The 25,259-nt window shown below is 40.0% G+C and overlaps 1 protein-coding gene across 10 annotated transcripts in view; it reads left to right on the top strand.

The window, feature by feature from the left end:
- Nucleotides 1-25,259, top strand: part of spata13 (spermatogenesis associated 13) — a 233,467-nt gene that overhangs the window by 122,191 nt on the left and 86,017 nt on the right. For all 10 annotated transcript variants that reach the window (XM_048532925.2, XM_048532926.2, XM_048532928.2 and 7 more), the window contains one exon: nt 8,037-9,833. In XM_048532925.2, coding sequence (XP_048388882.1) covers nt 8,037-9,833 — 1,797 coding nt within the window. The remainder of the gene's footprint in view (nt 1-8,036; nt 9,834-25,259) is intronic.

Here is a 25,259-nt window from a genome sequence, read left to right as displayed (position 1 = left end):
ATGGTGTTCGAGGTGAGCTACTGGCTTGGATTGAGGATTGGCTGTCTGACAGAAGGCAGAGAGTTGGGATTAAAGGCTCTTTCTCGGAATGGTAACCAGTGATGAGTGGTGTCCCGCAGGGTTCAGTGTTGGGGCCACAGCTGTTCACCTTGTATATTAATGATCTGGATGAAGTACTGGGGACATTCTGGTGAAGTTTGCCGATGATACAAAGATAGGTGGACAGGCAGGTAGTACTGAGGAGGTGGGGAAGCTGCAGAAAGATTTAGACAGTTTTGGAGAGTGGTCCAGCAAATGGCTGATGAAATTCAATGTGAGTAAATGTGAGGTTTTGCACTTTGGAAAAAAAAGAATACAGGCATGGACTATTTTCTAAACGGTGAGAAAATTTGCAAATCAGAAGTGCAAAGGGATTTGGGAGTGTTGGTCCAGGGTTCTCTAAAGGTTAACTTGCAGGTAGAGTCCGTAATTAAGAAAGCGAATGTAATGTTGTCGTTTTATCTCAAGAGGGTTGGAATATAAAAGCAGCGATGTGCTTCCGAGGCTTTATAAGGCTCTAGTTAGGCCCCGTTTAGAATACTGTGTCCAATTTTGGGCCCCACACCTCAGGAAGGACATACTTGCCCTGGAGCTTGTCCAGCAGAGATTCACACGGATGATCCCTGGAATGGTAGGTTTAGCGTATGATGAACGGCTAAGGATCCTGGGATTGTACTCATTAGAGTTTAGAAGGTTGAGAGGAGATCTAATAGAAACTTACAAGATAATGTATGGTTTAGAAGGGGTGGATGCTGGGAAGTTGTTTCCGTTAGGCGGGGAGACTAGGACCTGTGGGCACAGCCTTAAAATTAGAGGGGGTAAATTTAAAACTGAAATGAGGCAACATTTCTTCAGCCAGAGTGTGGTGGGCTTGTATGTCCTTCCTGAGGACTTCATTGCCGCCGAGTGCAGTGGAGGCCGGGACGTTGGATGCCTTCAAGGCAGAGATCGACAAATTCTTGATCTCAAAAGGAATCAAGGGCTACGGGGAGAGTGCAGGGAAGGGTGTTGAAATGCCCATCAGCCATGATGTAAATGGTGGCGTGGACTTGATGGGCCGAATGGCCTTACTTCCACTCCTATGTCTTATGGTCTAAGTACAAGTAAGTGAGGAGAGGGAGTTGCACTTTTGATGGAGGAGTACATAATAGTGCTTAGAGAAGATATTATTAAGGGGTCATCCAGCGAAGCTATTTTGTTTGAACATAGAAGCAAGGGGGGATGGTCATCCTGTTGGGATTGTATTAGAGGCCTCCAAATAGCCAGCAGGTATTAGAGGAGCAGATATGTAGAGAGATTGCAGATACCTGTAGGGATAACTACTATTGGTTGGAGATTTTAATTTCTCCTATGTTGACTCGGCTCCCCAGAGTATTAAAGGCCTGGATTGGGTGGAATTTGTCAAATGTTTCCAAGAAAGTCTCCTAAACCAATATGTTGAGGGCCTTGCTCAGGAGGGTGCAGCACTGGACCTCTTTGGACATGAGGTCAGGCACGTGACTGAAGTGTCAGTCAGAAAGCATATTGGGTCCAGTGACTATAACTCTCTTAGTTTTAACATAGTTATGGAAAATGATAGGACAGGTCCACAGGTTAAGGTGCTAAACTGGAGCAGGGCCAATTTTGGAGCCATTAGGCAGGATCTAGTAGCAGTCAATTGGGTGAGCTCTTTGAAGGAAAAGGAATGACTGGCAAATGGGAGGCTTTTAAATGTGTGATATCAAGAGCCCAGGGACAGTATGTCCCTGTTAGGGTGAAGGGAAAAGCTCACAGGTTTGGGGATCCCTGGCTATTGAGGCACTGGTCAGGAAAGAGAAGAAGGCAGACGTTGGGTTTGAGCTATCGGGCTCAGTTGAGTCTTTAGATGACTACAAGAAGTGTAGGAGCATGCTTAAAAAGTAAATCAGAAGAGCAAAAAGAGAGTAAGAGATGGGTCTGGCAGATAAGGCTCAAGTTAATCCCAAGAGGTTCTATAGCCATTATAAGAATAAGATGGCGGCTAGGGAGTCATACAACAAAATGAGGAGCACACATACCTCCTAAATCAGCACCTTTGTCCTAAGAGTCAGCTTGTTGTTATTCCATGCATGTTTCATGATTTGACTGAAGCTGCCTTTCTGATTGGCATATCAAGCTGTCTAACAAAAGACAGATTGTTTGAAATCAAAAACCCAAGGTGTCAAAAGTTGCAAACCACTTAAGGTTGTTATCTTATTGTGATCAAGGGGGACATTGTGACACATTGTCTCATAACCATGCTCTCCTTAACTCATAAACTGGAAGAACGTGTTACAGGTATAGAAGAGTCTTTGTATTTTTGTAGTTGAGTTTTCATTTGAGCAACTGGCATAGAAAAATCAGTGTAGCAAGAGTTCTCTGATCAAGATTTGCTGTATCTTTGTCTTTGCTTTCAGTTTGAATGGAAGTTCTGGAAGGCATTAAAGAACTATACTGAGCTCAAATGGTAATTGGAAATGACTGTGTGAACCATTTTGAAGAATTCATATTTATGATTTTATTTGTGTATTATTAATGCTTCACCTCAGCACAGAAACATAAAGGCTTGTCAGTGACAAAGAGGCTAAGTTGATTAGCTGCATGGAAATTTTCTCAGTATTTTGATATATTGTTGACCAGCCAATTGATTCCACAAAGCTGGAGAAAATGTAATGTTCGACTAAAAAAAGACTGCTTAGATTTTCTTTTGATGTTAATCTAATTATCTCAAAATTAGCATAAAACCCAACAGAAAGTAAAAGTCTTGCAGACTAGTGACCTGTTTTTATTCATTAGCTTGCCAAAATGAAGCAGAGAAAACCACACTTTCTATCATCAAAGTCCAGAGAAGGCATTTATTCCAATATATTTACATATTAACTGAGAAGGCACATATAGGGCTTGGTAGTAAATTTATTGTGCAAAGACTCAGATGTTCAGCATGGCTGAAGTTAAGGAGCTGGGATGTAGATGGAGTTATAGTAGGTTCTCATGGTTGTAACTATAATTGAATACAGGGGATCCATTGATACAGTCTTTTACAATGCGTAATGGTTGCTATCTTGAGTGAGATCATGTAGGCTTTGTGCCAACTTACAAACCATGATTTCACTAGTACTTGTCCGAGACTGGTAGTTTGAAATAAAAGAAAAATTGAAATTATTGATAGTGGAGGAATAGAGCTATATAACGGTTTTGGCAATGGGGGCAAGGCTGTAAATTCATCATTGTAAGTTTCTAGCATAATGCACTGAAAGCACCTCAAGGAGAACTTGTACTTAGAAGATAATTCAATCAAAAAGAAAATTGAGCAATTGACTTGAACTGAAGTGTAAAATAGTGCCTGACACAGAGGGTGTGCTGCTCCAAACAAATAAGATTTGTCAGTGGAGATTTGTGCTGTGAACATAACAGCATTGCTTTTCATGGTTCCTTTTAATGGAACTTCTGCCAAATTCTAATAATTTTAAATAGAGCTCCAGTCTTCAGAAGGCGGGTTGATTACCAAATTGCTACAAAATGTTCCTGTATATAGAAGGCATTCATGCTGGATTTCATTGCCAGACTTTTGGGAATATAAGGGCACACAGTCAGACAGGGGGTAACAAAAGTGAAAGTTCCTAATTTATTTTCTGCCTAAGACTCTTCTAGCTTGTTAACAGTTCAACTCCTTTATCAATCCTAAGAAGTAAGTGAAGAATTGTGCAAGGGATTTTTTCCACATCCTCTTTCAAAATTAACAATCCTCCAGTTCATTTCATTCATGGGTCAATAAGCCGAATGCCCTTGCAATGTCCTTTCTCCTTTTTTTTCCCCCTCTCAGCCTCATTGAGGAGGATTTAGTGTGGGGCTCTTTCTAATGACAACTTTAGACAGTGGTTTAAAGGCAGAAACTAGCTGCAAGGGTCATACAGCTGTGACTTTGTTGCTTGGGCGCTCTCGCTCTCGCGCGCTCTCTGTTTCTCTCTCTGTCTCTGTCTCTGTCTCTCTCTCTGTCTCTCTGTCTCTAGAGATGCAATCCACCCAAGAAGCAAGCAGTTCAGCAATGGTAGTCCTCTGACTACAGCCAATCTGCTTTCTGGCTGCTTGCTACTGGATCTCCTCTGTGTTTCACAGTTCACATTTTACTGTTCAGGGTTTGCTTTTCTTTCCAAAGAACTAGTAAATTTTCAGTTAAGTCTTCAAGATCTCTGAACAATGTGTTGTCCAAGTCTTGCCCAACTGGTTTGTGATTTGATCTGCTTTCCTGTACAAAGGAGTAACTATTAGAAACGTGTGTATGTGCATATATGTATATACACATCTATGTATTCTCTGTTGTATCAGCGAGGTAAGATGTCTTTTCTTGTCGATGTTTTTAAATGAAAATTGATGATTTTTTTCCAGGGATATGGCTAGGTTCCAGAAGGCATTCAATAAGGTACCTCACAAAAGATCAAGCCTTAGGATAAGAGCATAGGGTTGTTCTAGGTAGTATACTTGCATAGAGAATTGACTTAGGCAGGAAATGTGAGTGGGGTGAAGGGGTACTTTTTCAGGTTGGTGAGCTATAACCAGTGGTGTTCCACAGAAATCAGTGCTGGGTCTGCAACAATAATATTACCGACTTGGAAGGATTTGAACATACAGTAACCCAATATGCGGACAACACAAAATAGCTGCAAAGGCAGGTTGCAAGAGGGTGGTGAACAGTTTACAGAGAGATAGTGATAGGTTAAGTAAGTGGGCAAGATGTTGCCAAATGGATTATAATGTGGAAAAATGTGAAGGAATTAATTTTTGAAGAGAGAACAAAAGAATGGTATTCATTACATGGAGAAAAAAACTGCAGAAAACTGCAACACAGGGACTTAGGGCTACTTCTGCATGAAACAAAGTTAGCCAATAGGTACAGTTAGCCCACAGGTAATCGGGAAGGCTAATGGAATGTTGACCCTTATTTCAAGATTATTGGAATATAAGAGTGGGGACATCTTGTTGCAATGCTACAAGGTGCTGATGAAACCACATCTGGAGTATTGTAAGCAGTTTACGTCCACATATTTGAGAAAATATTATTTCATTGCAGGTGTTCAGCGAACATCTATTAAGCTAATTGTTGGTATGGAAGGATTAACTAATGAATAAAGGCTAAACAGGTTGGAACTCATTTGAGTTTGGAAGAATGAAAGGTGACCTAATCGAAACATATGGTATTCTTAAGGGACTTGACAGGGTAAATGCTGAGAGGATGTTTCCTCTCATGGGAGAGTCAAGGTTCAGAGGCTTAGTCTCAGAATGAAGTGACTTTAATTAAGATTGAGGTGAGGATTGTTGGATCAGTCATTATGCTAGTGAATGGCAGAGTGTGCTCAAGGGGCTGAACAGCCTACACTTCCTATTTCTTATGGATGTAGTGTCTCAATACTAATGTGTGCAACTGGTGACAGCTTGAAATGAACCTGTGATGGTCATTGTAAGTAGAACAAGTTCCGGTCAGCATTATGCTTTCAAAATTAAGTCAACACATTTGGAATGTTGACTAAAATATTTCATCTTAGATTGTTCCTTCAGTAGTACCTGTTTACTTTTCTAGATATTGTGACCCAGGGTAAAATAAACATTGTACCCTAACTGAACTTAGATAAAATTACTTTTTCAAGAAAGTAATCATGGAAAATATTTTTTAAAAGTGAGGGTGGTGTAATATGCGTAAGTGGTTTCATCAATATTGACAATGGTTAGTTGCACCATTGCTTAAATTCAAAAGTCCTAGATTTCCGTTTATATATCAAACACAATTGTAGAATCTGAGGACCGTTTTGTAAGATTGCTGTGCTTCTGGCCACTAATTGCAATGGTATTTTCTTATTTTTACCACAATTCAGAGGAACTGTCACTGCACTGGATGTGACAGGTCCAACCACAGTTCCACACTTCATTCACTTCAGTTTTTTCTAAAATAAAAGTCAACTGGCACATGGCCTATTCATGTAATTCACCTATTTGTATTATCAACTAGTTTTCAAATTTGTAGCTCCTGTTATTCATTTCATTTTTCATCTGCGAACTGAATAAAGTATATGAAGTAGGAGTTGTTTGTAACTTTGGGTGTAATTGACCTCTTTTCCTGATATACGCACAGACTAAAACATTTGAAAATTTAAGATATTAAAGAATTTACGAATGCGTTTGTGTAATTCCAGAATGGGTTAATAACTGATAAAAATGGGGCCACTCAGTTTAAAGCTGGCAATTGCTTTTTTAAAAATTATGTTAAACTTCTCCATTTAATTAATGATTTAATGCAAGGTGGAGGTTGAATCTGTATTGTTCTCTTAACAACAGTTAAGTTCATAATTTTATATTGAACAGAGCAGCCTTGCTTTATCTCAAATGATATAATGCTCTGGTCAGACCACCCTGATTTTCCTTTCTTAAAATATGTTCTCAGTCTTTCAAACAGGCTTGTCAAACTTGACTGATATTATTTATGCATGAATGTTTAACATCCCAATACATATTAAGATAATGCAGCCTCTCTAAATTCAATTCAAACAGGCAAAAGAATTTGTTAACATGGCATTTGTGCTTTCATAATAGATGGAAGTTAATGTTAATGCTTGATTCTTCATTCACCCTGGAGTATTGCCAGCCACTGCTCAAAGGATTTTTTAACTTGCAAGATTGTAATAACCAAATCCTTGAAATGTCAATTCTTCTGCAAATGTCCCCAAACTCAAGCTTACCACCCCTGGCTCCATAATTCAAAATTTAATATTCAGACAAATAGTTTATCTGCATCAGACGTTTTTTTAAGCAAATTTTGCCCATAGCTTTTTGGACAATGACGCCTGATCAGTATCAAAGAGTAACATTTGCTGGAACTCTGATAACATTTTATTGTGATCGCATTAAATGTTTGAGTGATTTGCCCTTCTACTCATAATTGATTATTAAAATAGCATTTAAAACTGGGTATTGTCAGAAAGCACAGCAGCGTAAATCTCAAGTTTTTCCTACACTGTAGAAAAATACATACTTTTCATTGTGTCTTCCTGGTTGTTAGTGGTCTCGCTAAGGCTGGTAAATGTTTTGTTGTAAGAGCACCACGTATCATGCATGAGCAATTCAGTTCTCTTTGTAATGGTATCATCTTGTAATTAACTGCTGCATGTATTGACCATAACGACGTATCTACCCTGGGGCAACATGGAATTTGAGCATTTCTTTGGTTAAATAAAGGAAGTGAACACTCGGTGGAATACACACCTCCACCAAGTTGTATTAATTCAAGGTTAATATAATTACATGGTTCTTCGTTGAGAGTTTTCCTTGCCTTGTTGATGTCCTGTAACCACTGAGTTTCAAGTCAATTCCCATCCAAAAGCGTTCTCTGGACAGTCTGGTCAAATTTTGACAACTCTCTCGAATAGTACCACATCAGCTTGTACAATTCATTCCACACCAAAAGGAAAATGTCAATTTTATCCAATCCCCAAAGTTAGGAGATGGATTTTTTAAATATGAAACCCAGGATCAGAATCCACATTTTTGCCAAAAGCTAATCAGTACTTCTTTTAGGCTAAACCCTATCTATGTGTCAAATGTAATTGTGTGATGTATAATTTACATATTAACTGTAGGTCAGGCAACATGTGCAGTGAGAGACAGTTTACATATCAGATTAAAGTACTTCCATAGGACGAGAAAATGTTATAGATCATACAGTTTTGAGCAAGAACCGAAGTGGGGAAGAATACATAGACCTGTGAAAGGGTGGAATTCAAGAGAGATGAAATGAATAAAGAAAATGGAAGAAGGGAAATAAAAGTTAATTGTCTTCCTTCAAGGACTTTTTTCAAACTTGGTGAATGTGCCTAAGTGTTCAGAACATGGTGGAATCATGCTAGTCACTTGGCTGTTTAATGTTCAGTTTTGTTATGTTTACAGTTTCCAGCTATATTCAAAGTACTACTTTTACCAGGTTTGTTAAATGTAATCTCTCTTTTATCCATCAGGCACTCCAGTCCAGTGAAGTGCTAACCTCTCTGAAGATATATGTAGAGGTGAAGGAAGGAAGTGAAGCTGAGGTGGGGCCAGTGAATGACAACATCCAGCTGATTGGTAGCCTAGATCTTTCCAACATCTGTAATAATGGCACCATGAAATCTCTCCATAATGGATGCACAAGTGCAAATATCTTATCTGTAGATAATACAGATTCCAGGATGTTCCAGAATTCATCTCATCCAAAGGTAGATGATGGCTTTTGTGGCCATAGCGGCAACAAGAGACAAGAAATGGGAGAGAATAAATTGACCCCTTCAAAAATCATGCATTTTATTTCAAATCCTAGCAAGTACACAAATTGTAACTCAGATAGTAGACCACACTCTGTGATATTGCTGGGAAATTCTCCCACTTGGAATGCCTTATCATCTTTCAGGAAAATGGGCTCTTTCAAAAAACTCAAGTCCTCAGTTTTTCAAGGAATTCAAACCAGAGGAAATGCTGAGGTCATTAACTTGGAAAATTTTGAAAATGTGCACAAACATGTGCAAAATGGCCATGGTGTGCAAATGCAGAACAGATCTTCTTGCACAGCCACATTGCAAGATTTGTGTAGTTCTGGGGAGGACTTGGCTTCGGATGTTTCGGAAACTGAAGATGTTGATGAAGCTTTTTTACGCCATACCCACAGATCACGGAGCATTAGACGTGCTTATAGGATTGGACGGATAAATTTATTGGACTGTGATAAATCCCCAATCCAAGAGGGCTGTACCAAAGTTGTGTTCCTTGAGTCCCAAGAATCAAACGTCAATGATTCAATGGTAACAAACTGTGAAAATCGCAAAGCTATCAACAGGAGAAGCAAAAGCACAGACAATTTAAGCTTTTTCAAGAAAAGTTCATTTAAAAGGAAATCAACCTCTAATCTCACAGAGGTAAAAGCCACCAACGAAAATGAAAGATTACAACGCACAGCAAGTGCTTCATCAGCAGATGAAAAATCTGTCAATGCTGAAAGACGATCAAAACGCTGGAGGAGCCCAATCAGAGCTAAAGATTTTGACAGAATGCTAAGACTAGTGAGTAATGTTGCAGATGTTGCAAGGAGGCGAGAGAGTCCATCAAAAGAAAATTCATCTTCACAGGAAAGTAGAAATGGGGCTCGAGCTAATAGCAGGCTTCATGATGATTATTCTCGAAGAGTTTCTCAGAGTGTTGACAGTGAAAGACATGGATTTGCCTCCCCTGACTGGAATCAACCCTCTACTTTTCCTGAATCCCCTCATTTATTCACCTCCTCAGTCACTGAGACTGCTGTTACACAGTTGGAAAAATCATTATCCTCGCCAGACTTTAAAACTAGTAGGTCTTCCCAAAATTTGAATCTGGCTGCACTAAACTCAAATAGTCAATCCACCTTCTGTCCTGTTAACCCCTTTGCTAATGAAGTATTCTTTGATTCAAATGAATCCAAACAGACCAGTCAGTTTACAGAAACTGAGCAGCCTGCTATTCCAGTCAGACCGACTGCTCCTAAACCGCAGAGTCCTAGCATTGAAAAAACTAAACGCAATATTGCATTCAGTTGTCCAAATCAACACAGTACTTTATCACTTTGTTCTAAGGACTGTGATGGGCGAACTGAAGGAACTGTCTCAAAAACTGGAAAATGTCCAATAGCATTTCAGGATCCGGTACAGACAGTTTATTTTGATGATGGGAATGAAGACAGTGGGATAAGCAGTCACTCACAACTTAGTCTGAATACAACAGTTTCTGGAGTGGAAGAGAAAAAAGACGAGGTAAGATTTGTGTACGTTTTTGTCAAAAAGCAACACATTTTGATTTTAAGATGAAATTATTGGTTATATATACTGTTTGTGCTTAAAAGTTTTGGGAGCGAGATTTGAACACTCAGTATTCACTCTAACAAGGGTGTTACCCTTTGAGTTATATTTTGTGGTATACGTGAAAATATACTTTTGAAAGTAACAATTTATTTTAAGAGTCTTAGTTCTTGCACAAATGTTCTTGCATGAAAGATCCAACAGCTACCAATCGAGCAAAAATTATGATGGAAAACTGTTGAAGTAGGGGCTTTTGGTTTACGGAGCTGTGTGGTATCAGTCCCAGTGACAACAGGTACTACAGAATAATTGAAACTACAACTTACCCATGGCCAGAATTATATTTCGTTTTTACTGCTTGGATTGACACTGAAATTTTAGCCATGTTGAATATTTTGGCTTTAATGAAGTAGAGAGAGTGATAATAAAAGAAGTCTAATTTCCTAAAGATTAGATTATTTTGAGATAAGCTGTTTTATACTGAAGTAAGTCGTTAGTGCTCTGCTGTTCCCTGTAGGGCAAGGAATTCTGAGCTAGAAATATAAAAGACAAAAATCATTTTGGTCTCCTGGATTCTGAATGAAATGCCCTTGATTTCATATTGTGCTAATGTGAGTCAGCTGTTTCTGCTGTGGCTAATGGTATGCTTACATGTAGTAAAAGCATTTCATATAAATATTAAGTCAAAAGTTAATGTATTTATTGCCATTAGTGAAAATGACTTCAAGCACAAGTCAAGTTTTGAGAGTAGAAACTGAAATAGCTGGAGAAACACAACAGGTCTGTCAGCATCTGTGGAAAAAGCAGAAGCAACATTTTGAGTCACTGGACCCTTCTTCAGTCTCTTGTTTAGTTTTTTTTGCCTGTTGGGTTTTGAGATTTCCCAACCCTGGCAAAAAGACATAGTCTATTTACCCTATCCGTGCCCTCCATGATTTTATAAACCTTAATAAGGTCACCCCCTAGCCTCTGACACTTCAGGGAAAATAGCACCAGCCTATTCAGCCTGTCCCTACAGCTCAAACTCTCCAATTCTGGCAATATCCTTGTGAAACTTCTCTGAACCCTTTCAAGTTTCACAACATCCTTCCTCTGGCAGGGAGACCAAAATTGCGCACAGTATTCCAAAAGTGGCCTAACCAATGTCCTGTATATTTGCAACATGACCTCCCAATTCCAAAACTCAATGGCACTGACCAATAAAGGCATGCATACCAAATGCTGTCTGTCTGCCTGTGACTCCACTTTTAAGGAATTATGAACCTGCACTCCAAGGTCTCTGTTCAGCAACACTCTCCAGGACCTTACCATTCAGTGTAAAAGCCCTGCCCTGATTTGCCTTTCCAAAATGCTGCACCTCACATTGATCAAAATTGAACTCCATCTGCCACACTGTGGCCTATTGGTGCCTCTGATCAAGATCCTGTTGTACACTGATGTAACATTTTTGGCTGACCACTACACCCACCAATTTTGGCGTATTCTGCAAATTTACTAACTAGGCCTGCTATGTTTACATGTAAGTCATTTATATAAATGACTAAAAGCAGTGAACCCTGTGCTGATCCTTGCGGCACACCGCTGGTCACAGGCGTCCTGTCTGAATAGCAATCCTCCACCACCACCCTCAGCCTTCTACCTTTTGAGTCAGTTTTGTATCCAAGTGGCAAGTTCTCCCTACATTCTATGTAATCTAACTTTGCTAACCAGTATACCATGAGGAACCTTAACACTTTAGATCACAGCCACTGCCTTGCCATCATCAATTCTCCTCATTACTACTTCAAAAAACTCAATCAAGTTAGTGAGAGACAGTTCCCGATGCATAAAGCCATGTTGGTATCCTTAATCAGTTCTTGCCTTTTGAAATAGAAGTAAATCCCATCCTTCAGGATTTTCCCTGTAACAACTTGCCCACCACTGATGTCAGGCTCACTGTTCTATAGTCCCTGGCTTTTCCTTACCGTCTTTCTTAAATAGCGGCACCACATTAGCCAACCTTCAGTTTCCTGATACCTCGCCTGTGGCTATCGATGATAGAAATATCTCAACAAAGGGTCCAGCAACACTTCCCTAGCTTCCCACAAAGTTCTGGATACACCTGATCAGGTCCTGGGGGTTTATCCACCTTTATGCATTTTAAGATGCCTAGCACCACCTCTTCTGTAATGTGGACAATTTTCAAGATGTCGCTATTTATTTTCCACCTTCTGTGGCTTCCATATCCTTCTCCACTGTACACACTGATGTGAAGTACTCGTTTAGATCTTCTACACCTCAAACGGTTATACATGTAGGTGGTCTTGCTGATTTTTACGGAGCCCTGTTCTCTTCCTAGTTTCTCTTTTGTCCTTAATGTATTCGTAGAATTCCTTTGGACTCTCCTTAACTCTATTTGACAAAGCTATCTCTTGCCCCATTTTGCCTTCCTGATTTCCCTACAGCCGTCTGGGGATTCACTTGATTTCTGCTGTTTATACCTGATATATATATATATGCATGCTTCCTTGTTATTCTTGACCAAGACCTCAATTTCTCCAGTTTCCAGCATTCCCAACGCCTGGTAGCCTTGCCCTTTAGCCTAACAGGAACATACTGTCTCTGGACTCTTGTTATCTCATTTTTGAAGGTTTCCCATTTTCCAGTTTCCCTTTACCCACAAATATCTGCCCCCAATCAACTTTTGAAAGTTCTTGCCTAATACTGTTAAAATTGGCCTTCCTCCAATTTAGAGCTTTAACTTTTAGATCCAGTCTATCCTTTTCCATCACTATTTTAAAGGTAATAGAATTCTGATCACTGGCTCCAAAGTACTTCCCCACTGACACCTTAGTCACCTCCCTTGCCTTATTTCTCAAAAGGAGGTCAAGTTTTGCTTCTTTACTACTAGTTACAACACCATGCTGAATCAGTGAATTTTCTAGTACATATTTAACATTCCTCTGCATCCAAGCTCTTAGTACTATGGCAGTCCCAATCTATGTTCAGAAAGTTAAAATCCCCTACCATAACCAGCCTATTGTTTTTACAGATAACTGAGATCACCATACATATTTGTTTCTCCATTTCCTGCTGACTATTGGGGTATCTATAGTACAATATGGGACTATAGTACAATCCCAATAAGGTGATCATCTCTTTCTTATTTCTTGCTTCCACCCGAATAACTTCCAGGACGTATCCCCAGGACTATCCTCCCTAAGTACAGCTGTGAATTTATCCCTAATCAAGAATGCCACTCACCCTCCACTCTTGCCTCCCTTTCTATCCTTCCAAACATCTATACCCTGGAACGTTAAGCTATCAGTCCTGTCCATCCCTGAGCCATGTCTCATTATTTGTTATGATATCCCAGTCCCATGTATTCCCAACTGTTCCTTGAGTTCAGCTGCCTAACCTGTTAGGTCTCTTGCATTGAAATAAATGCAGTTTATCAGTCCTACCTTGTCCTTTGCTTTGTTCCTGTCTGCCCTGACTATTTGGCTTTCTCGTTCTCCCAACTGCACTTGTCTTAGACTGATTTCATTCCTCACTATCTTTCTGGGTGCCCCTCCAATTTATTTTCCCCCACCACCACCAGTTTAAATCCTTCTGAGCAGCTTTAGGAAAATTCTCCACCAGCACATTAGCCCCCTTCCAATTCAGGTGCAATCCGTCCTTTATACAGGTTACTTCTACCCCCAAAAAGATTCCAATGATCCAGAAATGTGAATCCTTCTTCCCTGCACTAGCTCCTCAGCCACACATTCATCTGCTCTATCCTCCTACTCCTACCCTCGCTAGTTTGTGACACCAGGAATATTCCAGATATTATTATCACTTCTAATTCTGTTTCTCCAAAGCTTTTAAATGTTCATTTATTTCATCCATGCCCAGATCTTTTCTTGGACACATCAATGTCAAAGCATTGTTTATCTGTTACCATTTTGTTTTATTCATTGCTTGCCTCCATGTTAACTCTGCCGAATCAGATTATTTTCTGTGTACAGCTTTTACATTTGTTTTGTAATAGATTCAAACTTTCCTTTATAGCTAAAATTCTAAGTTGACAGCATCACTGTAAGCTTACTGAACTCTTGCTCATCCTCCTTGTAATATGATAGAACATAGAACATAGAACATAGAACAGTACAGCACAGAACAGACCCTTCAGCCCACGATATTGTCCCGACCATTGATCCTCATGTATGCATCTTCAAATTTCTGATGTTCAGACTGTGCACAGTAATCCCTAGCTGTAGCCTAACTAACATTTTAATCAGTTCTGACATGGGTGTATCATGTTTGTGGTTCACTAGAACCATAAATAGAACACAAGGTAGACAGAAAGTAAACTAGGACAGGGAATACTTTGTGTGACTTCAGCTCCACAGTTGGTTTTAGACTGCTCCCCCTCCAAGCTCCTGTCCCTGGATCACCTGACCGCTCTCTTAAAGCGACAACATACACCCAGTTACATATAACAGGGGTGTTCTTATATTTAATCTCTCTGCTAATGGAAGTAATTATTCTTTTGTCCGTTTGATCTACCTGATCTGCCTGCTGTTGCTACTTACAAGCATCTGTGAATGTGCTTACTACGATCTTTCTTCAGTCTGCATTTCTCTGTATCATACTGCTCGTTTTACATTCTGTTGCCATGCTTGCTATCTCAAAACAAAGTACCTGGTTCTCAATTTATTGATTTTTGTTTTCTTTGCCTGCCTGGCTGGGCCATTGCTGTCTTCAATTACCTTTTTTCCTCGTGATCATCTATGGGGCCACTTTTTTTTGTTATCTGCAAATTTATTTATTTTGCCTCTTGAATTTATATCTGAGCCATCGATGTATGCCATGAAAAGCTGGGGACATAATATGGAGCCCCGCACACCCCAATAGCTATTCTCCTAAACAACCCGCATAGATATGTTATAAGACACCTCTGGAGCAGATCGACTTGAACCCAGGTCACCTGGCCCAAAGATAGAAACACTACTACTTCACCACAAGTTCTCATCCCCCAAGGCCAAGAAGAGATTTGATTGGTGTGCTCAAAATTATAAATGTCTTTAATCAGAAATACAAGAAAAATGTTTCATTGCTCTGGACATAATATTTAAAGATCCCCAGCTATTAAATGAAGGGAGAGGTGCATAGTTTGTTTGCACAGAAAACTGTCATAAGAACAGTGATGGAAGTAGAATCTGCGACAATTTTTGAGAGAACTGTATGGTTAGTTGAATAGAATAAAAATCTGAAGGTGTGAAATATTTTCCAGAGGTAAGGTGCAATTTGTCTGACGACATAATCGATTCACTTGAAATAAAATGGCTATGAATTAATATTCAAGCATGAGCATTCTATTAACTAATGCTAATTCTTTTAGAAACTGCTAATAGTGTTCATTTGGCTAGCAGGACAATCTTGAGGGCCAGGTAGAGACCACGTTGGGGAGACAAAGCATAGACTGTAAAACCACTCTGCAGAATACCTACATTATGTCTGCAAAAATGATCCTGAGCTTTAGAATTGTTGCCATTTCAAGACGCCACTGTGTTCTTTGGCCAACATCTGACTCACCCTTGCTGCAGTACTCCTGCCAAGCTCAATGCAAGCTGGAAGAACAGCACCTCATTTTGCTCGGGTACCATGCAGCCTTCTGGACTCTTATTTCGAGTTTAGCTATTTTCGGGCTTGAGCATCTCCTACCATGTCCTTGCCCCAACCCTCACACACCAGGCCTTGTCATCAAATGGGCTGCTACGACACACACCTCTTTGTCAGCTACCAGTGCCCTCAGCAGTTTATCATTCCACCAGGCTGACCTTTGCTCATTACTTTTGTGTGCCCAACTGTTTGTTTCTCTCTTTCTAGACTCCATCTCGACCTTGCATTTAATCCTTCCCCCTACCCCAACAGCTTTAGCATATATCTCAGTCTTTCCCCAGCTACAGTCCGTTTTGAAGAATGGTCACTGAACCTGAGAGTTAACTCTGCCTTCTCTCCACAGATATTGCCAGACCTGAGATTTTTCCAGCAATTTTGCTTCTGTTGCTGATTTCCAGCACCCATAGTCCTTTGCATTTTTCATTCCTATGTTCAGGAATGGGTGTGAAGGAAGGGGCCATCCTAGACCTGATATTGGGGAATGAGTCTGGCCAGATGGTCAAATTTTGAGAGGGAGCATTTTGGAACAATGACCATAATTCTGTATGTTTTAAGTTTTTTTTAAGAATAAGAGTAGTCCTTGGGTGAAAGTACTAAGTTGGGAGAGGGCAAACTACCACAATATTAGGCAGGAACTGGTGAATGTAGACTAGCTGTTTGAAGGTAAATTGGCATTGGGGCATGTGGAAATCTTTTATTTTAAGAGGCCTGCTGAGCTAGAGTTGAGGGCCAGCATATTGCAACGAAAGTGAAGGAGAAGAATGGCAGAGGAATATTGGATGAGGAAGGAAATTGTGAGCTTAGCCAGAGAGAAAAAAAAAGAAACCACATGTAAGGTTTAGGAAACAGAAGACAGACACAACCCTTGAGGACGAGAAAGAAGGAAGGAAAGGACCTGAACAATGAGTTAGGGGTCTTAAAAGGGTCATGAAATGAGCTTGGAATTTTCTTTAATTCTGCTTTCCAAGTTTATTTTGTTTGTATATAAAGAACAAGCAGGTAGGTAAGGAAAGGATTGATCCATTCAAGGACAAAGCAAAAAATTTATTCTTGGAGCAGAGGATATGGACGAGGTCTTTAATGAATACTTTGCATCGGTATTTACAATGGAGAAGGACATGGTGGATAGTGAATTGAGAGAAGGGTGTGTTGATATTTTAGGGCATATCAATATAAAACTGGTGAAAAGTGTAGATAAGTCCCCAGAACCTGATGGGATGTGTCCCAGAATGCTGAGAGAAATGAGGGGGGAAATTGCTGGGGCCTTGTACGAAATATTTGTATCCTCTTTTGGACACAAGCAAGGTCCCAGAGGACTGGAGAATAGCCAGTGTTATTCCTTTGTTTAAGAAGGACAACAGATAATCTAAGAAATTACAAGCTGGTGAACATTACATCAATGGTAGGGAAATTAGTGGCGAAGATTCTTAGCAACAGGATTTATTCATGTTTGGAGAAATATGGACTTGATAGTGACAGGCAGAATGGCCTTGTACACGAGGCCTGTCTCTTAAACTTGATTTATGTTTTTTGAGGAAGTGGCAAAGATGATTGATTGTAGGGTGGTGGGTATTGACAACATGGGCTTTAACAAGGCATTTGACAAATCCTTAAGGGCAAGCTGATATAATCATCCTTGCTTCTTAGACCTGTCCATCTTCCTTCCCACTTACCTGCCCCTCCCTCCTTACTGAACAAACCCCCATCCCAACTCCCTACCTACAGCCGCCTGTACTGACTTCATCCCTACCTCCTTGACCTGTCTGTCTTTTCTCCACTTATCTGCTCTACTATCCACCTTCTATCATCATTGTCCCTCCCCCCACTCTTTTTATTTCAGAGCACCCTTCCCCTCCCCCATTTCTGAAGAAGGGCCCAGGCCTGAAACATCAGCTTTCCTGCTCCTCTGATGCTGCCAGGCCTGCTGAGTGAATCCAGTTCCTCAGCTTGTTATCTCTACTTCACCAGGATGGTGCCTGGTTTGGAAGGTGTTAGCTATAGGAGAGATTGGACAAACTTTGTTCATTTTCACTTAGACGTCTAAGGACTTCTTTTTTTTCCAGAATAGAAATATCAATTATTCAGGGACATAGATTTAAGGTAAAAGGGGGAAAGTTTAAAGGAAATGTGAGGCACTTTTTTTACGCAGATGTTGACAAGTGCCTGGAGTATGCTGACAGAGGAGGTGGTAGAAGCAGATACAGTAGCAAAGATTACGAGGCATTTAAGAGACGTTTAAGAGATAGAAGAACAGGCATAGATTAGAGGGATACGCACCACATTAGAGGCAATAAAGATTTTAATTTAGAAAGGCATCATGTGTCAGCACAGGCTTGGTGGACCAAAGGCGTGTTTCTATGCTGTACTGTTCTTTATGGTATCTCTTTATTCATGCGTCTTACCTTTCAGAAATTACAGGCATTTTTGTTACAACGCTTGTCCTGTTAATGTAAAATGGCTGTAACACAGTTGAATCGTGGACTCTGTTTGAATAACACAAACTTTCTACTGTACAGTAAATTGATCTCCCTATGGCGTGATTTTGCACAAGAACACAACTATTTTGGGTTTTTTGTTCCTTTTTATTTTACGTAGAATAAATTTACTCAACTTGTTTTTATATCCATGGCTCTTGGTACAATGGTTAGGCATCTAAATGGATATTCAAAAAAAAATTGTGTCCCTGAAAAGTTTGAGTTTGAAGTGTGATCAGGCAAATAATCTAATATTAAGGGTGAATTGATTGTATGAAATTGATTTGACAGCTGTTCTGTAAGATTAATAATGCTGTGTTTATTCACATTTCTAATTTATCAAGAATGCAGCTGTGATTGAAATTGCAAAACTGTGAGCTTCATTTGACAGATGTAACAGTTTAAGTTGGGTGTTTTGAAATTGATTTTTGCTCTCTGCTGGCCATTTCTGGTATTTCATTATTTAGCAAGAATTAAATACAAATTAACCTTCACTGACATGACATAAATGTACATTGAGTTGTAGTGGGACTACTTGAGGGTTAAACGTATTCAATTTAATTTATTCAGATATAATAGGTTCTAATGAATGTAAACCAACATTTATTGGCGTTCAGCACAATATTGAGTTATTAAATAGCTTATTTCAGTTATTTAGAATCAAGATGTAAGCTCATCTCTATAGTGTTAATTCTCTTCTGTCTACTACTTGCACTCAACTACCTTCTCTAATGCACATACCTCCCACCCAAGGCTCATAACCTACCATTCTCACCAATGCATGCAACATCTCCCCTTCCTTGTTCTCAAACCGAGCCAAAACCCCACGTTAACCCTACATACATGTTGTGTTGTCTACTCAGACTTTGGGCATCTTTGCCCCACCTGCACCAGCATTGACAGCTGTGCCAGCCAAGTAAAGCCAGGATGGATGATAGGGTGCCTGATATTTGGCTCCTCACCCTCTGCAAGGCAAGGATCCTGGCTCTGGCCACTGAGGCCTGTGGCCACTTGTGGTTGTGCTAAGTGTGAAGCATTGTTGACTGCTGTGCTGCTGTCTCCTTTACTGTGGATATTCTCTTAATGTTCCTGACCTCTGCTTCCTGTTTGCGACACGTTCCCTGTCATCTGCTTTGGTACAAGTGGCACCTGCACAGTCTGTGACTAAAAGGGCAACTCTGCAAATCGTCATCTCTTTGACCTCTGAGAAAGAAGGCAATGATCATTTTGAGGATAATTTGGCAAGGTTGCCTCCTGGTACTGTCCACCAGCGCAAATACTTGCATCTCAGTATTTTGGTTAGATTCAAGACAGGTTCACATGTTTGTGACCATATCGTTGGCACTTGGGGGATTGTTGTGATATTGCCATTTCAAGACTTCACTGAAATACATAAACAGCTGCAAAATCAATGGGCTGGTTTATTGGATGCACCCAGCAAACTGAGTCAGATCTTGTAGGATTCCACAAATGGTGTTTACATAATGCTGCCTGTGGCCTGAGAGTATCTGGCTGCCTCCATGGACAGGTTGATACACCACACAGGCCCCATAGACATCTCTCGGGACACACTAGCGGTTGCTGAATTTTCAATCTCACCCCTGTCTGCCATCTTCAGATATGTGAGAGTTCAAGCTGAGGAGATGAGCCTGTGTTGGGCAGGACACATTGCACACATGCTCGTGACGTAATTGCTCCCAGGTTTGCCTGACCAAAAGTCCAATTCCCAACAAGTTGCACTGTAGGGGAGCCCCACTCCACCATAGCCATGGACCCTGGGACTGCATCAAAATATAGTAGGAGGAAAAGGAAGAAGATGATCCTCTTGAGATCACCTGGATAGTATGCAGCTCCATTGTAAATATGTTCTTACATTTGTACGTGTATGTTCATTATTCATCTTGGTTGTTGAAGTAAAACCAACTCACCAAGTCACAACTAAATGAATGAAGGTGTAAGACTGTACAGAGTTTTATGGCCCAGGGTGTGAAATGAGTAACACCTGCAACATGTGCAGTGCTTTGGGACTTTGGAAGGTGCTTATAACTTTCGTGGCTAGGGTGAATCTTTCCTGGCCCTGATACACTGCTTGGGCATCTCAGTCATTAGTGGATTAATTCCTGAATGAAATATTGAATGAAGTGAGAGAGCTTGGCGCCAGGTTTTGGACTTCACACAGTAAGTCAATTCCAAAGCATATGGTACTCACTGGTGCCATTCACCTGGACTTTGTGTGTTCTTTTTAGTGCTATTGCTCTCGCTCAGAATTCAACATTTACCCCACCTACTCTTGATATGGTGTCAGCCAATTTTACCTCCTTTGCACACTTGCTACTTGCACTACATTGGAAGGAAGCAGCAGGCATGCTTCATGCAGTGAGCCACAGCCTCTCAATATAGGTGAGCTCCTCTTCCAAAATCTACACATTTCCTTATTGATTGCCTCCCCTACAGTTCCATTGGCTTTGAACTTTACATTCTCACCCAACCCACTTTTATTCAACGGTCCATCTCTAGACTTTAACACCTGAGCCCCAGGCATATTGAATTCTTTTGCCAGATAATGTAATATATTGTGGCCACCATTGAAACCAGGGTGGGGCTAACAGTCAATAAGCTTTCCACCTCCTGCCCCCCCCCCCCCCCCCCCCCCCCGAGTCTCAATTAATGTCCAGCAAAATTTCATGCATTGACAGAAACAAAACAGACTGATGATCTGGATTGTTCTGTTCTCAGTATTGCCTGGGTGTATGTTGCTGGCACAGTTTTATCTTCTACCTTTTCTAATACTGCTCTTAACTGTGAAATTCCACAACACCATCCCCATTGTAAAACTACGCAAAAACATATGTAAACAAGACAGGCAGCCAGCATTACTGCACAACAGACCCAAGCGCACAAATGAAATTAATTTCTGAAGAAGAATCATATTGAACTGTCTACTTAGTTTTTTTTTTCCACAGATGTTGTTGGAGCTGCTGAGTTTCTCCAATTGTGGTCTTTATTTCTAAGATTGATTAACTATATCTATCCTTCTTAAAACTCAAACTACAAAATATAAGCAAGGTCATTGGGGACATTTAAGAGACTGCTGGACATGCATATGGTCACAGAAATTTGAGGGTGCATACATGAGGATCAATGGTCGGCACAACATCGTGGGCTGAAGGTCCTGTTCTGTGCTGTACTGTTCTATGTTCTATAATTTAAATTTAGTTATACAGTGTTCTTAACACCTCTTCACAGGAAAAAGTGAAAACAAAGGTTATTATAATTCCCTTCTTGCTCTTTCTTTCTGTTTTATGGATGGTTTTGCACTTATAGTAGCAAAGTATTTAAATAAAATCCACAACAATTTCTAGAAAACACCATTTCTACACAAGTCATTTTGAACACAATGTTTTGTTCATCCATATTTGCTGTTCATTAAGGATCTACTTTACCATTCTGTCCTTCAATTGTATGGCTATATCATTAAACTCAAACAAAACACTTATTCTTGGCTCACAATTTTGCTCAGTAAGTTTCTGTAATATGGTCCTAATAAATAGTGTCCGCAAAGTTACTAGCTATGTAGGCCGTTAAACCAACACACTATACGATGAGATAATGGGAACTGCAGATGCTGGAGAATCCAAGATAATAAAGTGTGGAGCTGGATGAACACAGCAGGCCAAGCAGCATCTCAGGAGCACAAAAGCCGACGTTTTGGGCCTAGACCCTTCATCAGAGGTGCTGACGTTTCAGGCCTAGACCCTTCATCAGATGAAGGGCCTAGGCCTGAAACGTCGGCTTTTGTGCTCCTGAGATGCTGCTTGGCCTGCTGTGTTCATCCAGCTTCACACAATATACGATGCCTTTTTTTTTAAACATTGGAGTATTTCTGCTGCTATTTTCAACTTTGAAGAGAAATAACTGATTGGCTAACACAGTGTAGAGCTGGAGGAACACAGCATCAGAGGAGTAGGAAAGTTGACGTTTTATGTTGGGACCCTTCTTCAAATTTCCTGCTCCTCTGCTGCCTGGCCTGCTCTATTCTCCAGCTCCACACTGTGTTATCTCTGACTGCAGCATCAGCAGTTCTTATAATGAATAACTGACAGGCTGCTTGATTCCCAACTTATCTTCCTATCATTAAAGTGGCTGTTGATGCAGTTTTAGTGGCTTAGCATAATTTGCTACTGCTAAAACCCGTGCACTTGTTAGTACAGCTTCCAAGCTATCAGAGACTTTCTGACACTGCTCTCTACTTTTGAGTTTCTTGTGGTCTTAAGAAAAAAAAATCAAGGGAGTCACTATAGTACTGTCATTCAAAACAAAACATCTGATTTAAATCCACTCATGCCTGTATATCTCCAAATATCTCATGTCGACTTGGGCACAGTAAAATCTTTTTGCTTTTCTAGGTACTACTTGGCTTGATGCCACTGGTGGCCCAAATAAGCAATTTCTGCTCTGAAAAACAAAACGTTTAAACCTGCCCATAAATAGTTTTATCTATTTTGTTGGAGGGATAAGTCAAAAGCCTCTCCCTTTTGGGATAAATATCCAGAAACTCCAGTAATCTGAGGAAGATCACTTAGAAGAATTCTGTTCTAAGTTCTGAGCCGCCATCTCCTCAGGCATTGTTACTTCTGCAATAAGTCTTCTATTTCCAGCATTGAGCTTTATAATGTCCAATTTCATTAGAGTGGAAACTTATTATTTCTTTGCATCACTTTTTGCAGGTTATACCCTTTCTCCTTTTATTATTTTGTTTTTCCTTCTGTTTGCTCCTTGAAGCTAATAACTTTTTCATTCTCAGATTGCCTACCCTCCAGTTTCCTTTTTGTCTTCTCATTTGACCGTTTTCCTACATGTAACTGCCTGTATGAAATATCATGGGTATTAGCTAGTCTGCTGCTTTAAGGATCTTTACCTGATGCTCATTTAAATTAGTCTTAATGATTACCAGAATACTATTTTGGAAATTCTTCCACAGCCATGATTTACCTCAGTTTTAAAATTTCTATCTAGATTCAGTGATCAAAATATTCACTCATTGCATATCTTTTTCCCGTTTAAATGCTATAAATATCTGGTTATATTTCATCCTTATCATTATACAAACTAATTGATGAGCATCAAAGTCAAGTTCAGCAGCCTGGAGTATTACCCTTTTAACAATGTTATATCTGCAAGCTGCTTGTCTGACAGACTGGTGTTCATATCCACAGGTGTTAGATATCTTTTGGCTACTTCAACTTCATAGCTAACTTTTCAAATGAGGCATAATACCTTTCAATTACATCCTCTTGTAAATTTAGGCACTAAACAAAAGATTTTTAGCTTAGTCAAATACCGTCATGGAAATAGAATCATCCTCTGAACTGCCATCTTTCTCTCTTTTCATTCTCTGTCTCAACTTCAATTTTTGTGTTTCCATTATCTTTGCCCATTCAAGTCTTTTTGTTTCCATTTCAGTTCCCTTTTTTTCCGTTGTTTTTTTCTTTCTCCTTTTTTCCCCTCTCTGATCCAAGTCTCTCCATTTCTAATTGAGTTTCATTAATTCTGGCTGTAATACATCACTTTCATGTTTCTTTCCTTTTCCTCTAAGTATTGGGTACTCATTTTAAATGAATAATTCTCACGAACCTGTTTTTATTTCTACCTTCAATTTGTCCACCAACACACTCTTTAGTCGTAGTCTATGATTTTGAATCTTCCACTGTTGCGTCTTCTACTCACAGAAAAATCTTAGCAAAAATCAAATCCTTTTCTTTCACAATGGTACCTGATTTTATGCCCAGTACCTCCATGAAATTGTTTATTTAAGAGATACTTCTTTAATTTAAAGAAGTTTGATCCTAGATGAGCCCCAGTTTGAGCCCAGTTCATGTTAATGCCGGACAGTGGACATTCAAAGTGAAACTGACTTGTTAGATCCTTATATTTTGTTTTTGTGTACTGTAGAGATCAGGGTCTGACACACCCACAAGATGCTGCTAGTGTACTTCTAATACAAAATAAAAAGAAATTTACTCAAAACAAGAAAAAAGACTTTGATTCTGCCTGGAGGAGGGGCAGTAGAGGTGGGAAAGTATATGAGTGAGCACTTGAAATATCATAACATTCAAGACCTATGGGCCATGGGTGGGAAAGTGAAATAAGTGTAGAAGTGATTTTGTTTTGGTGCAGACCCATTGAGCTAACAGGCCTGTTCTGTACTGTGTGACTCAAAAATTGACAAAAGAAAAGTTGGAAAAGATTCAAATTCACACTCCCCCTTTTCTCCAACAATATACCCATCTTAACATACAAAACAGAAAAATAATTAAACTTAGTTGTAGATTGTGTTTAGCCGTATAGCCATCCACTGCCACCTTTTGTCTTCTAAGGGTCAGCCAATTCTGAATCCAATCTGCCACATTTCCCTCTATCCCATGCCTCCTTACCTTCTGCATGAGCCTACCATGGGGAACCTTATCAAACATCTTACTTAAATCCATGTATACCACATCCACTACTCCAGCTTCTTCCAAGTGTTTGGTCACCTCATCAAAGAATTCAGTAAGGTTTGTGAGGCATCATCTACCCCTCACAAATCCATGCTGACTATCACAAATCAAACTTTTGCCTTTCCAAGTGATCATAAATCCTGTCTCTCAGAGCCCTTTCCAATAATATGCCCACCACTGATGTGAGACTAACTGGTTTGTAATTTCCGGGGTTATCCCTGTTCTCATTTTTTTGAACAAGGGAATGACGTTTGCCTCTTTCAAATCTTCCGACACTACATCGGTGGACAGTGAGGATGAAAAGATCATCACCAAAGGCCCTGCAATCTCGTCCCTGGCTTCCCATCGAATCCTTGTATAAATCCCATCAGGCCGGGGGGCGGGGGGGGGGGGGGGGTGAACTTATCTGTCTTCAACTCCCTCAAAATTCCTAGCACATCTTCTTTACTAATATCAGCCTCCTGTAGCCTACCTGCCTGTTTCACAACGTCCTCCTCTACAACTAGGTCCCTCTCAGTTGTGAATACTGAAGAAAAGTATTCATTAAGGACATCTCCTATCTATTTAGGCTCTGTGCACAAATTCCTGTAACAATCCTTGATCAGCCCTACCCTTTCTCTGGTCATTCTCTTGTTCTGCACATATGTGTAAAAAGCCTTGGAGTTTTCCTTGATCCTATCCATTAAGGTTTTCTCATGCCTCCTTGTAGCTGTCCTAAGCCCTTTCTTCTGCTCCTTCCTGGCTAACTTGTATCCCTCTAGAGC

This window comes from Stegostoma tigrinum, chromosome 6 (genome assembly GCF_030684315.1).
Source record: "Stegostoma tigrinum isolate sSteTig4 chromosome 6, sSteTig4.hap1, whole genome shotgun sequence".
In the NCBI taxonomy this organism is placed as follows: domain Eukaryota; kingdom Metazoa; phylum Chordata; class Chondrichthyes; order Orectolobiformes; family Stegostomatidae; genus Stegostoma; species Stegostoma tigrinum.
Note: the sequence above shows the minus strand (reverse complement) of the source record. Positions and strands in the feature narration are given on the sequence as shown.